Source organism: Anopheles funestus, chromosome 2RL, assembly GCF_943734845.2.
Source record: "Anopheles funestus chromosome 2RL, idAnoFuneDA-416_04, whole genome shotgun sequence".
NCBI lineage: Eukaryota > Metazoa > Arthropoda > Insecta > Diptera > Culicidae > Anopheles > Anopheles funestus.
Genome location: NC_064598.1, coordinates 81,715,309 through 81,729,975, shown reverse-complemented (window position 1 = coordinate 81,729,975; position 14,667 = coordinate 81,715,309). Strand labels below are relative to the sequence as shown.

Here is a 14,667-nt window from a genome sequence, read left to right as displayed (position 1 = left end):
ATCAGTGTTCCGTTGACTTCTGACCGATGCGAAACGGGCTAAGAACGGGTCGTCTTTAGTGTGCTCTTGTTATACGGGAAGTGAAAGGAAAATATTAGTGAACTTTTTTGTTGGAAAATTGCAAACACATCAGTTGAGTTAAAACGGACTCTGAAATAACGTTCCGTAATGGTGTTTGGTGCTTAATTGTGTTGATTTAGACGTGGACGTGAAGAAGAAATCATGAAGAATTACCTCCAGAATTACAGTCCAGTGCAGTTTGGAGCCGTTTCAGTATTCTTGGTGCTACTGATCACATCCCAAGTGTGTTCTTTGCAAGGTGACAATGTGTGCTATCGATATGAGAGGTAATCTAATCGCAAGTGTTACACTTATTACCTCCTCTTCCAAGGTTTTGTGAAGATACTAGGAACATGCGATATGGACTATTATTAAGTGCACACCAAAGTGGTTCATAATCTTTAATCGAGAATTCATTAAACGACGCTATTATGTCTTTTCCGATGAACAAAAGCACCGGACGCCCCGCGACACCAAAGGTTCACTGTCAATTTCCCTGCCAGGTGTCAATAGCCGCCTTATTAATTGGATAATGTAATGGATCGTAATTCGCTGTGAGAACTACACTTAGTCCTCTCCACGTGCCCCACGTGGCGGGGCGTGGAAAAAGTATACCACCTACCCTCGAAGGAATGGCAATAAAATAACACCTTTTGCCTTGGGCAAAACGTAACGATTTTGGTCTTGTGTTGTTGGACCTTCGCCCGGCTGTAGTTGACACGCTGCAGTACGGCGTTGCATTTTCTCTGCCGACCTCCCTAAGTCGAACAATTGGTTCGTTTAGGCTACGGAGGTGGAAGGAAAGAAACAGGCGAGGCAGTAGTTTGTTGTGCTTTGCTACAAAATAACTACAACATCACTGACCGTCAGCTGTGTTACTGTCCGTTACGACGCTCCCGTCGGGAAGGAGGCAGTCGATTTTTTTTCTACATCCCCGTAATCAACGCCAAACTCTGGAGGCTGTTGTAGGTACGGTTGTGCTTTTTTTTCTGCTGCCTCTTTTTCACTAATAGTCAAGCCCTTAAGTAACGAAGCAACGATAATAGCAGCTAAGTTCGTTGCTAGTCGCTTCCAAAAACCTGGGGTGTGCTCCCGATGGGATGCTTCCGCATTTTTACCGTTCTTTGGCACGAAAGTAGATGCGGATTTTCCCGCCTGTGCTTTCGCTTGTCGCTGTTCGTTGCATAACAGCTTGAGCTGAGCTGCTTTTCATCTCACTTTTCTCACAGTCACCTGTCGAAGGTGAGTGTCATTTTTCCAATCACTATGATTGATGAGAACACAGTGGAACGCATCCAAACGGGAACCACGCACGGTGACGGACACTAACGAGCGTAGAAAGGACGCACGTTATATCGATGAGGTTGAATGGGTTTCGCTGCTAAATGGTGTCGAAAATCGGTCACAAATTTTGATGCCGGTCCAGAAGAGTGTACAGAGGAAGGTTGACTACACTACATCGGACGAGATGATGCGTGTTACAGTTTTCGGATCAGCCACCTAGCGTGGTTAAGGAGTAGTGGAGTTAGTGAGCACTTGCATAACGTGAATGTGATTAAGCGGCTGTTGCACGCGGGGACATAAATCAGCCTCAATTGCGCCAATGACAAACAGTTTCATTGTGGCAGTTGCGCAGATTATTTGTACTTAAGCCAACCGAAATTCAATTACCTTGGTAATTCATTAGACATTGTTGTGAGCAGTGATTCAGACGAGGATGATTAAGATAATTAATATATTGCTAATACTTTGCTGACAGTTTTATTTTATTTGTTTTTTAGTTTTTTAACTCTGTTAAAATAAACAACTATATCAATGAAAGAGCTCTAAAGATAAATTAAAATAAACGAGAATAAAATTTTCATACTTTAGTATCGTTCATTATTTTTGTTATTTAATTTTTACACTGAATTCATCTGTACTAGGAAAATTCAGAATAAAAATGTATATGAAGGTAATGAGATTATTGGTAGTATTTTCTGGTCTGTTTAATTAATGGAACGCTCCTACATATTTGGTCAAAAATTAAATCAACAAAAACGTGTTTTTAGAATGCAATTTCTTTCCACGATATCTTCCATGTAACGCAACTAGGTTAAAGCTATGTAGTTCTTGAATCATCAATTTTTTATTAAAAAAGTAAAACACACTATAAAATGCTCTATTACCCCCCCAATTATTGTCATATGGAAGATGTCATGAGAGGTGACAGAAGTGAATGATATTGTTATGGTATTATAAAATTAATTTTCTACGTCTTATTACCAGAATCAAACAATATACAAATTAAAATAGACTGACAAGCTTAATTGCGAATTTTACTTTTCTGTTATATCAATTTGCCATTATATCTCAAGAAATTAGTCATGATAATATGAGCTAATAATTTGCAAAATATAAAGAAATTATGACAATGTAAACTGAACATCAAGAGATGTGTTAATCACTTGCATTCACTGTCAAATTTCACTCAGAACTTTTTTTGTTATCGTAACACCGTGCACGCTATGCCTCTTCACGAATCTCCCGTTCGTATGATCGCATGCGAAATGGGCAACGAAAAATGTTTCCCAGCACACTTTAAACAACCTCCCCCCCAAAAAAACCCATACTTGTCCAATCAGTCAGTGTGCGCAATATACATAAAGTGAGGCTGTTTAGTGAAACTGCCAGCTAAAAATCTTAACACGAACGCATTTTTATCTCCCAACGTTGGCCCAGGGTGCTGGCGATGCTGACGGGCAATTAAAAGGCAGAGCAAAAGCAAATTCACCAAATCCACCGAATGTGGGCCAACGGGGCTGACGAACGTATCGGGTGGGAGAGCAACTAAATGTGAACATCGTGAGTGATGCAATCGAGTGGCGATGGCGTGTGGTACAGTGGCACTACACGGGAAGCGATCGGGACTTTGTTCTGGTCTGGCAAACTTGGGACCGATCTCGTTATGGCATTTGAATAAAATTGATGTGAAGAAAAAAAATATCGCTCTCCACTGTATGAAGAGGCTTTGTATTGTAATGACTTTCTATGATTTTGTTTTTTTTAATGGAATCGGGTTAAAGTTGAAATAAGTGTTGTTGGTGGTGAGCATGTGCAAGAAACAATTTTCAAATTAATTGGCACAACGCTAATAGACTGTTAAAAAGGGCAAAGAGTTGCTATTAGGCTAATGATATTTTTAAGTGTTTTTTTACGCATGTTTTCAACATTGCAGCTATACCGAAACGGAAACCATACCACGCAATCAAACAGTGCAGGTGCTAACGAGACAGTGGTGTCTGGAGATCCCGCCAAGATGCACCTCGTATCGAACAGAAATTAAGGAAGTGTTTGTTAAACAGGTAAGAATAATTAGTACACTCTCATTAGTAAGCACATGTTTTATATCTCATTTAAATCACGAAAACCAACTCCCAGCTTGTGACACCCAGTGTTCCTCCTTCAGCAGACTAATCTGAGTCATCATTCTACAATCTAAGCTAATAGCCCGTTACCTTCCCAGCCTTAACTGACCCATCAAGATGCCATAAAAATGACGTTTGCTACAACAGGCAAATGTGCCGCCATGAATTGCCATTCAAACACCAAATTATGCTGCTTTTGCGCGCCAAAAAACATACACAACCCAAAATGATCGCGCCACCCCGAAAAAGGAGTCGGGCGCCCATAACAGATCGTAAACATCAATTACCGCTATTAGATTTAGCAGCCACGGGAGCTACGGGACGATAAGGGTGGCCGGACAAGCTCCCCTTCAGCCCGAACATAAAATGTCTCATCCATTATTTCATATTGTCACTTCCGCCCCAGGCAAGTGCACCAGAGTTTCAGTACGCTTCGGGCGTTTCTTTGTCTTCTACTCATCTTCTACCGGGTATCAAAACTCCCGCCGCGAACGCAGATTGCACGCGAGGTGGAAGGCCGATAAACGTACCAGGCGAAGACAGAACCCGCACCCTTGCTTCAAGAACAGGAAGCGGACGACTTGAACATTCTCACTATCTGTCAGAATGCCGCGCCCGATTGAAAGTAAACGAGCGAGAAAACAAAAGCCCATCATCGTGCAAGACAAGCTATCTGCCGGTTGCTATCTTTCCCTTTGTGAGAGAATCCTCTTCACTGCTTAGTTAGTATTCGGTTTCGGAGTTGCGGTAAGTTTCGGGGCTACGTCCGCCTTTTGTTTTTCACCCCCCCCCCCCCCCCCCCCCCCCCCCCCCCGGGTGGGGAGGGGAGGTGCAGAACGCGGACTGGTGGGCTTTAATTTAATCAGCCAGCCGATCCGATCGTGCCCGGGTTTGGAGATGTGTTTTAATGGGTTTGAAGTGGTGATCCGGGACTTGTACTGATCGGCCAGCCGAACATGAGCATGTGTATTATGGCGAGCCTGGGAAATGAAAATGCTAATGCTGCAGGGATGTGCTCATAAGAAGAAGCAGCAGGAGAGACAGAAACACCTTCACGGAGATACTATTTCAACTTCCGACTGTAAATGAATGAAGGTGGAAGCTTATTATTAAACAAACGGGTAATTTAAATGTTCTAAAACGTTTCCGAAAACGCTTTGGAATGGACATGTTATGAATAGGGTTTTCCTTTTACATAAATAGAAATTACATGTTGAAGAATTCCTTGGAATGCCTTCGCCTTCAATTGATTCATAAAACATGGATTTTTAATGTATTGTTTCATCATCACACCTAACCTCTGTTTAGTACACTTTCGCCATTTTAGCATCATAAATCCAAACCACCGTATCATACACACATTGATCATATTTATTGCGTCACACCATGTTCGGAACTTGGTTTCCGGTCATCGTAAACATCATCACGTCGTGGTGGTTCTGAATTTCAATAAAACCATTCCCTTACTGTCACTATGAACCATTAACTTACGCACATGTCATATGATCATGGCGCGGTGTAGAAGTACAGGGTATTAACATTCACCTTACGATTGTGCGCAGAAGTTGGCAATAACGGTAGGACACTTTTATGAACTTCGATCGCTTAAAATAACCTTCCAGAACGTCACCAAGACGCGACGGGTGGAGTTCTGCTGCGAAGGGTATCAGGAACGGCGCACCGGAAATGGAACCAGCGGCGAGTGTCGTCCAATATGCCGCGGTGGATGCATCCATGGCGAGTGTATAGCGCCGAACGTGTGCACTTGTGAGGCTGGATTCGGGGGCAAATATTGTCTGCAGAGTAGGTTCCTTTTTTGAAGTTGATCATTCGTCTGCCGTGTTGCGGTAGTTAATGAAGCGGTTTGAGTGACTATTTTCAGGATGCCGCAACGGAACGTGGGGTGTAAATTGTCGGAATCGATGCCACTGTCAGAATTATGCACATTGCGACACCAAAACTGGACACTGTCGATGCAATGAGGGATGGATGGGGAAATAGTTGAGTATTGGACCAATAGAAGCAAAATACAATATATTCTGAAATTTTAATTGTATCCTTTTCAGCTGTGAAACTCCTTGTCCGCCAGGGTTCTTTGGAACGATGTGCGTCAGTAAGTGTAATTGCAGCACACGCTTCTGTCATCCCCAGACAGGAATTTGTATGCCAGATGATGAGATAGTAATGTTTGATAACATTACACGAGCGATAGAGAACAGCTTTTCCTCCGAAAGTACTGAGCGAATATCGGCTGAGCAGTGGATCAAAGTCGATAATGTAACACATTCGACGACCCACACTACTACCATCGGTATCGACGACATTGCCAATACTACTTCTAGCACTTCTAGCACTTCATCGGAACTACCCACCTCATCCACAACGGAAGCTGCTGGACAGATGCTACCGAATGCGACCTACGCCGAATCTTACCACGAGTACCTGCCGAACAACACCGAAATGAGCATGGTCCTCACAAAAGGTCACTCGCGCACGGCCAGCAACGAAACTATGTACGAGCTAGTTACGACCACTTCACGCGTCGAGATCACCTTCATCGATACGGCGGTGAAGAAAATTGAAGATCGCTCCACGATCAACAATACATCGCAAGAGGAAGATGAATTACCTTCCACCGCGAACGACACCATGAACGAAACGGACACACAGCTCGTATACTTGGAATCGGAAAACCATCCCGTACTGGTGGACATCTCCGGGGAAGGTGCGGCACAAAGTGAAGCCAATGATCGACAGGCGTTCGTGACGATCTCCTGTTTGCTGATCACACTAGCACTGCTCCTGTCGGTGGTTTTCTATATGAAGCGTTTGAATAGGAAGACTCTTGTCAAACCTGCACCCAGCACTCCAGCGCCAGTAAAGATTGTGGACGAGAGTGTTCAAACGGGGTGCGAATCGAATCGTTCGTCTGATCCGTTACCAGATCTTCCACATGTAACGTACACAAGAGTGAAGCCAAAATTACAAAGAAATGGAGATATTGGTGAGTTACAGCTGGCTGGATGCGAACATCATCAAGAGTCACACATTTAATTCTTTACAGAACACTACGACGTACCGGCGAACAACAGCTTCATTCATCGGGCTAAACCTTCACCATACAATTACAACTTTTCCATCAATCAAAAGCAACCACCCAGAAAGTATAGCCTCGAGCATATCTATGACGAAATTCAGTATCCACCGTTAGCGGAAGTGGCGAATGGAACGACCCAGCCAGATAAGCCGACGGTTCAGCTGGATGAGAAGGATGGCAGCTATTCGAAACCAGTAGTTCTCACGTAGCTTTAGCATTTAGTTTGGGTTATTTTATTAAAGTAATAAACTTTGTTTTGACTTTGTAACGCTTGACTCATTTCTTTATGAGATGCTACTTGCTTGTTGCGCGCGACATCTTCATGAGCACGTTTACCGCTACTGATGTATTCTTTAGAATTGCTTCAATAGGCATATGAAATATGAATTTCTATACGATCCATTAATCAACCCTTTTTACTGTACCGCTTCACACGTCCCATATGGAATTGCTTCACCTCTTGCATTAAACGTGTCATCATGTCACAAATGCGTCAAACTCGTCTGAAAGAGTGTATATGTGCAGCTTAGACTCGCACGACCACTTGAAATTCCACGAAGATCGGACCTTAGAATCGCGCAGCCAATCACATCATCCACAATGTCGCCCACACTCAACAATGCCTCCGGGACGATATCATCTCGCGTAATAGCGTCATTAGAAATCGCTGAATTCTCGCCAGTCGCTTTAATCCTCCCGGAACCTTCCGTGCGGTAAGAGTTGAGTTGGTGCTCTGGACAGATTCTAAAGAGTGTTTGCTGTGTGGTAACGTAACAACCATGGAAGCTGCGAAGTGGTGCCTGCTGGTCGGTTTGGCTTTGATATGCCAGTTTGGGCTCGCTCCCGGTCAGGAAGGTGTGAAAACATGGCGCAAAGGTGGTGACGTACAGGTTGCTTCCCACTATCCTACGTTCGTGAACGAGAGTTTCATCCAGATGGAACCTTCCCGTCCGAACGCAACCATAATGAATCTGCACCGATCGAACGAGTCAGTTAGCGCATTCGATCGGTTCATGAACAAAACCATGGGACAAATTCCAGCTGGTGTGTGTTTTGAGGAGGTACCCACAGTGTCGCTGTTGAAGTACAACCACCGGGGAGATGTACCGCAAGGCAATGGGGTAAGTTGACTTTTTGACGACATTAGAGTTTATTTTTTGGTGATTTGTATTTCTCTCTGTATTTATTTTTTCTAGTCAAATCCTTCTCTAAGCCGCATCCGGGTTTGCTGTCCCGGATATGAGCGTAATGTTCACAACTTCTGGAAATGTGAACCCGTATGCGAGGAACCATGTCTAAATGGGCTTTGCATCGGTCCGAACACTTGCGAATGCTATCCAGACTTTGTACGGAATGGTCAGGGACGTTGCGTTCCGACGTGTCCGATCGGATGTGATCATGGAGACTGTGTGGTCGGGACGGGTGAATGTCGCTGCCACGAGGGTTACGAGTTGGATCGCACCAGCGGTAAGACCTGTGTCCCCAAATGTACCGGAGGCTGTGGTGATGAGGGACGCTGTGTGGACGTGGAGCGTTGCGTGTGCAGCGAGGGATATTCGTTCGATCCGAAGCTCAAATGTGCTCCACACTGTGACGGAGGTTGTCAGAATGGGCGATGCGTTGCACCAGGTGTATGCCAATGTGAAGCGGGTTATGAGATGTCGGAAACTGGCTGTGAACCAGTTTGCACCAAGTGAGTAGCGATTTGCAGGAAAAAAGGAAGATTGAAGTGTATTTATTACTGCATAATTTTATCTAGTGGTTGCTTCCACGGTGTTTGTACCGCACCGAATACGTGCTCCTGCAAGCCAGGATATCAGAAGGTTGGCGATCAGTGCACCGCTACCTGCGATCATCCCTGTCTCAATGGGGAATGTACTGGGCCGAATGTGTGCAGCTGTAAACAAGGTTTTATCCTCGATTTGGCCAACCCATTCCAGTGAGTTTTTCGAGTTGTAAGAAATTCTACTACACATTGTGCAATCTCTTATCGACTCTTTCTCTCTCCTATACTCCTTCTAGTTGCATTCCTCACTGCCCGAACGGTTGCCCAAATGGTGTCTGCTCCGGACCGAACATGTGCCTCTGCAATGCAGGATACGTTAAGGATCGTTCGCTGAAGGGAAACCAAGCATGCATCAAACGCTTCGATGGAGTCAAATCATAAGAAAAACATGCTGAACAAAACAGTACCGCGAATACAGATAACGTACGCCATATATAGGTTCGTTTGCAAACGGAATTCCTCAACCCGGAGTCGACGATTTTGCGCTGCACTGCGCCATTATTTGATAGCGCTTATCGCAAAACAGTTAGTAGTGTAAAAATGCAAAAAACAAACAAACCATAAACATGATTGTATGTAACGATGAAAAGTAAATGTATGCTTAATTAATGAAAGGCAATTGAATTGAATTGTTATGCGTTTTTAATCATTATTTATAACGATTGTGTGTAAACAAGAAAGAACTTAAATGCTGGGAGAAGTAATGAGTTTGAATTAGATAAATTTATCTGATGTTGAAAACTTTGCGTAATTTTATTAATTTTGGATGTCTTGTCAACTTAAATATTTTTTTGTTTTTTAAATCTTAAAACTACTTACTAAAGCAATTAAAATGTTCTCCAAAATGCACATATTACGAGACAAACGATTCGTCTAATGGATTTAAATTCCATTGCGCTTACCAGATGGCTTCTCCACTCGAGCCTGCCGATACTGGAACGATCTTCATATTCACTGTTGTTTGCCTCATCTTCAACTCCAACATAAATCCACAATTTATAAACATCAACACTCAACCAGCTCATATTGAACATACGAGCTAATGATTCATAACGCAAAGTGTTAGAGCCACAGCTTTCCAGAAGTGTGAGATTTCTTATCGGAATGGTGTAAGAAACGACCACATGCGGGTTGATGCGGTTAAAATGGTGTTCCCTTCAAACATCCATTACACCGAGGGGAGATTCGGATTAACATGCCTGAATCTCACCACAGAACCACATTGCGTTTCGGGTCTTTCTCGCAATATTTACATACAAATACTCTCTCTCTAATGCACAACATACATAACATTACGCACACAATAGCACCCTTACCCTTTGCATCTCCCCATTTTTTTTTTGGTGGGGACACCCTTTTGAGTGTTGAACTTTCCTTTTTCTCTCCCCTTTTCATCCACCCTCCACAGCCACAATTCGCCCAAAAACAGCCATTAGAACAACCATTAAGTACAATTGCCAGTTCCCGCATTTGCCAGAACGGTTCGATTGTTCCTTTGATGGTAATGGCGCTGCCAGTGACACTCTCCATCACGGGAAACGATCGCACCCAGCTCGGTCCGCATTGCACAGTGCGTGCGTTGCATTTACAATTGCAATCCGCACTTGCGTGCGGCGGTGTGTTTGCGGAAGGAATAGAGGCAGCAGAATGGAACGGATCAGCCGGGGCAACATATTTGTTTTGTTTCTCTCCGCGCGGGCACGCGGTACGCAGAAACGCACTCCAGCCACGGCAAGATCTTTCTCCATATGCGCAACGATCGGTCTTGCGATCCCGTACGAGAAGGAACGAACAAAACGAACAAACCGCGTTCGAGAAAGATTATATTTTTAGTTTCTGCTCTTCTCTCGCTCGTATGCCTGTGTGTTCATTATTCTGTGCCCTGTGCGGAAGAAGAAACGGCGCAAACTACGGCATCGGAAGGCGGCAAACGACTTCAGCATTCTGATAAGTTTCTTGTCCATTCACACACTGTTCCCTTCGCCATTTCGGTGACGTCCGGTAGCAAAAGGGTTCTCGTTGCATTGCCCGTCGGTAGGCCGCGCGCAACGGAATAAATCATTTCGGACATTGGGTGACAAATTTCGACGACTTCGATCGAGTGCCATCCATCGATTGAAACGTGCGGGAGAAAGGCGACAGGAGTGGTGGACAAACATCCCGGAGGGTGAAGGAAACGGTTCCAAAAACCGAGACCACCGTACCGGGTACGATACCGATCGTCGAGATCCTCAGTCAGTTGACGAGCAGGAACCGCACAGGACGCATTCTTCAGTGGCTTCTTCATTCTTAAACCTCTGTCTCTCTTACGGGTTTAAGAGATTCTCAAGAGTGTTTGTGTGATTTAAAGTGTACGCAAGACATCGAACCGCATAGTAACGATGCTTTATCTGAAGATCATTGTGACGGGTGCTGTACTGCTCCTGGCAATCCTATCCACCGCAACCGTTAATGCCGCATGCTCCAAAACGAACGTGTAAGTGTCTGTGGAGTAACGCTCCAAACCACACATCAAGTGTGATAAGTAACAGCTCACTCTCTGATGCCACCCACAGGAAAACGAGGACGGAGATTAAGAATGGAAAACGGGTGACGGTGATCGATCAACCGTGCTGCAAGGGATACAAGCGGGTAAAGTTACGCTGTCTGCCGATCTGTTCTCTACCGTGCGAGAATGCTAAATGTACAGCACCGGATGTCTGCACCTGCAACGATGGTTACGAGAAGCTGTCCAACCATCGGTAAGTAACAGACGCATCGATCATCCAACTGGAAGCGGAAGTGACGGAAGTGGTGTTGAGACATTTTGCACTTGCTTCCTTTGCTGTATGCATAATTTCTTATCGTCAGTTCGCACTCTCTGCTTCACTACACCAACAGATGCATTCCGCACTGCAGCGATTGTGATAATGGGATCTGCACAAGGCCTGGCTATTGCCAGTGTCATACCGGGTATACCCGAGCCGACAATGGGACGTGTGTGGCCGAATGTAACAACTGTGCGAATGGGTACTGTACGCTACCAGATGCCTGCCAATGTTACGATGGTTACGAACTGCAGGAACTCAATGGGCAACGTTCTTGTAGGCCACTCTGTGAAGGAGGCTGTCTGAATGGGCAATGTGTCGCTCCGGATGAGTGTTTGTGTGGGGTTGGCTTTACCCTTTCACCGTACGGAGCGTGTGTTCTTCCGACCACACCTGCACCTCGCTGTCCGGAAGGATATGTTGAGGATATCGACGGGTGTCGTCCGGTATGTTCCGAACCGTGCCAAAATGGAACCTGCGTTGGACCGGACCAGTGTGAATGTTTTCCGGGCTATTCGAACGATAACTCCAGCTCCCCATTCGTATGTGAACCGGTGTGTAATGGAAGTTGTGCCAATGGGGATTGCATAGCGCCGGGTGTCTGTATCTGTCACGCCCAGTATGGGAAGATCGGGGATGAGTGTATACCGCTGTGTGAACGATGCACCCTGGGACACTGTGTACAACCGAATGTGTGCGTGTGCGACCGTGGCTACCGGCTGATTGATGGTGATTGTGAACCGATCTGCGAGACGGAATGTATTAATGCGATCTGTACCGGACCGAACGCTTGCACCTGTCTGCCGGGGTACAATTATACCGATATTAATGCACTCTTCGATTGTTTGCCGGTTTGTGAGATGGAATGCATCAATGGGCGCTGTGTGGAACCGGAAAAGTGTGAATGCAATGAAGGTGAGTTAATGTGGATGATGGTATTGATTGATATTTTCTTAAAGATGGTCATTAATGCATGACTTGCTGTGAATTAGTTGCATGATCAGTGTAAATATGCTGAGTAAGTTAGTGAGTTGCGTAAATGTGTTATTTATATTGAAAGTTAACTTCCATCTTAAAGAGTGACTTGGTGGTTTAGTTGGTAGTGGCGCTGGCTTTGACATAGCCGGATCGGTTCAAAATCCCATCCGGAGCTGTATTTTCCGTCCTTTACAGAATTGATTTTCTAGTTATGTTAACTCTAGAGGATGTCAGGCTTTCTCTCTACCTGAGGGAATTTGTGAAGAAGAGTACTTGGTTATAATTTAAATTAAATTTCTTTGAAGTGCGATAAACTTTAATTTTTGTCAAATTTTCTTCCTCTTCCCCAGGATACGTAACGGATGAGGAAAATACGTGCATCCATCCGGATGATTTGTGCCGCATGAAGTGTACCAATGGGCAATGCCACGGCGCCGAATGTATCTGTGATGAGGGCTACATTAAGCATCCTACCGATGGCCATTGTGAGAAAACTTGCCCCAACGGTTGCACGTACGGAGATTGCAGCGGTGGCGAATGTTTCTGCCACGATGGTTATCGTCTATCGCTGGACAATGTGTCCGTGTGTGAACCAATCTGTGGTGAGGATTACGATTACAGCAGTGTTGGTTGCATTAATGGACGGTGCATTCGGCCGAATGTGTGCCAGTGTGATGAAGGCTATGAGTTTGTGGATACCAACCAGACACGGTGCGAATCGGTGGAAGAACTCACACGCCAACGTTTAGCGCAGGAACGGATGGCCGAGTGTCGTCGAAGCTGTCGGCATGGAAAGTGTCGGGCGGGTGAGTGTCGGTGTAATGAAGGATATGGCCATCCGGAAGGGAACACGCTCAACTGCAAACCGGTGTGTATGGAACCGTGCCGTAACGGAACCTGTGTTCGGCCAGATCAGTGTGAATGTAAGTCCGGGTTTGTGTTTGTTGAAGGTAGCCAAAGCCACTGTCGATCGGAGGAAGAACTATTGCGAGAAGCGTACGAACGGTGTACAGGTCGGTGTCGGAATGGCGATTGCCATGGTGAACAGTGTTTCTGCATGCTAGGGTATAAGGCAACCGATCTCGATCCGTACGATTGTCAGCCAGTTTGTGAGCGACCCTGCATTAATGGAACGTGCGCCGGAAACGATCGGTGTCACTGTTGGGAGGGTTATGAAATGAATTCCGAGGATAATCATAGTTGTAACCCGATCTGTGCGGCTGCTTGTATCAATGGGGATTGCATCGGTCCGGAACTGTGTGCATGCCGTGCAGGATATATTCTGGCCGAGGATAGTAACAGCATCTGTGTAAAGGAGGAAACTCCAGAGGAACGATCAGCTCGTCTACGTCAGCTAGCATGCGAACGGGAATGCTCGAATGGTTGGTGTGAACAGGGCGAGTGTCGTTGTGTGGAAGGTTTCTATCACGAAAACGATAACACGTTCCGGTGCGAACCATACTGTGAGCGACCGTGCGAAATGGGACGCTGTATCGGTAACGATACCTGCGAATGTCTCGTACGACACGAACTCGTCGAACCGTTCGTATGTGGTCCCATCTGTAGCGAGGATTGTGTTCGAGGATACTGTGCAGCGCCAGATCTCTGTCGCTGTCACGATGGTTACGAAATGGTGAACGGATCGAGCAATGTGTGCGAACCGGTGTGTGGTGAGGACGGCTGCACTAATGGTGTTTGTGTAGGACCAAACGAATGTAGCTGCCTGGATGGGTATTATCAGGATCAGGACGATCCTCTACTGTGTCACCGCGAGCTAAGCGTTATTCAACAGATGCATGAACAAAGGTATGCAATCTTGCGAGTTCTACCGCTACTCATACTCATGAGCCAAACCAAATGCATCCTCTATTCCACAGTAACTCCGGAAGCGATTATTACAAGATGTCCTACATACATTATTTCATCCCGGTGATCGCAGCCGTAGCACTGATCGTAGCCGTCCTAGTTGTGAAGATGATCGTGCGGAACCGCCAGAAGGACTATCACGTCGGCAAGCTCGGTAATGTACAAGCTCGGCGTCGAAAGTCATCGAGTAGCAGGGCCAGCAAGCGTGACACTGCCAACCGTACCACCGATTATAATGATTACAATCTGGTCGTTCTCTTCCCTACAGAGAGCAAGGAAAACTGTGTCTACTTCATGCCGAAACCGGACTCCAAGACGAACGAGCTTACAAAATTGAATCTCGAAATTGAAACCATCTGAAACACCGGCTTGGGGATCTTGAAAAAAAAAAAATACAAGCGAACCAACGTACGGTTAGCTTGCACGAAATTCGCACACGCTCCTACAGTGAAGGAGGGAACCTCCTACCTTGGATAGGCGAGACACGCATCGGTTTTCCATTTTTGCCTCTGTAAATATGTGTACCAATGTTGCTTCTTAGGAAGTGACTACAACCTCGTAGTTTAGTTTGTTAGTTAGTAGAAATTTAGCAAAAGATTTCGATTTAATTACGTAAATAAAAATTTGATTGATTAAATTGAAATTTGTCCCGTACATACTTTGACA

The 14,667-nt window shown here is 45.3% G+C and overlaps 2 protein-coding genes across 3 annotated transcripts; both read left to right on the top strand.

Moving 5' to 3' along the window:
* LOC125774976 (uncharacterized) lies at positions 1–8,965 on the top strand. The gene is made up of 10 exons (XM_049445354.1): positions 1–347; positions 3,278–3,404; positions 5,090–5,270; positions 5,350–5,467; positions 5,534–6,471; positions 6,532–6,769; positions 7,235–7,685; positions 7,761–8,257; positions 8,324–8,503; positions 8,587–8,965. Exons 1-10 carry the CDS (start codon positions 223–225, stop codon positions 8,729–8,731), a joined length of 3,000 nt encoding a protein of 999 aa, XP_049301311.1. The 5' UTR covers positions 1–222; the 3' UTR covers positions 8,732–8,965.
* Positions 8,966–9,208: 243 nt separating this feature from the next.
* Positions 9,209–14,644, top strand: LOC125761353 (fibrillin-2-like). Of its 2 annotated transcripts, XM_049422400.1 has the most exons (6): positions 9,209–10,826; positions 10,906–11,091; positions 11,231–12,072; positions 12,486–13,941; positions 14,013–14,155; positions 14,270–14,644. In XM_049422400.1, the coding sequence occupies exons 1-6, from the start codon at positions 10,732–10,734 to the stop codon at positions 14,359–14,361; spliced, it is 2,814 nt and encodes a 937-aa protein (XP_049278357.1). In that variant the 5' UTR covers positions 9,209–10,731; the 3' UTR covers positions 14,362–14,644. The 2 variants fall into 2 exon arrangements, with proteins under 2 accessions (XP_049278357.1, XP_049278356.1); XM_049422399.1 differs by having other exon boundaries at positions 14,013–14,644.
* The last annotated feature ends 23 nt before the right edge of the window (positions 14,645–14,667 follow it).

Excerpts from the sequence above, each read along its gene's own strand:
- LOC125774976 (XM_049445354.1), top strand. The coding sequence starts at position 223 with ATGAAGAATTACCTCCAGAATTACAGTCCAGTGCAGTTTGGAGCCGTT. Across the intron at positions 8,258-8,323 it reads TGTGAACCAGTTTGCACCAA|TGGTTGCTTCCACGGTGTTT; the intron begins GTGAGTAGCGAT and ends AATTTTATCTAG. Across the intron at positions 8,504-8,586 it reads GATTTGGCCAACCCATTCCA|TTGCATTCCTCACTGCCCGA; the intron begins GTGAGTTTTTCG and ends TACTCCTTCTAG.
- LOC125761353 (XM_049422399.1), top strand. The coding sequence starts at position 10,732 with ATGCTTTATCTGAAGATCATTGTGACGGGTGCTGTACTGCTCCTGGCA. Across the intron at positions 11,092-11,230 it reads GAGAAGCTGTCCAACCATCG|ATGCATTCCGCACTGCAGCG; the intron begins GTAAGTAACAGA and ends CTACACCAACAG. Across the intron at positions 13,942-14,012 it reads CAACAGATGCATGAACAAAG|TAACTCCGGAAGCGATTATT; the intron begins GTATGCAATCTT and ends TCTATTCCACAG.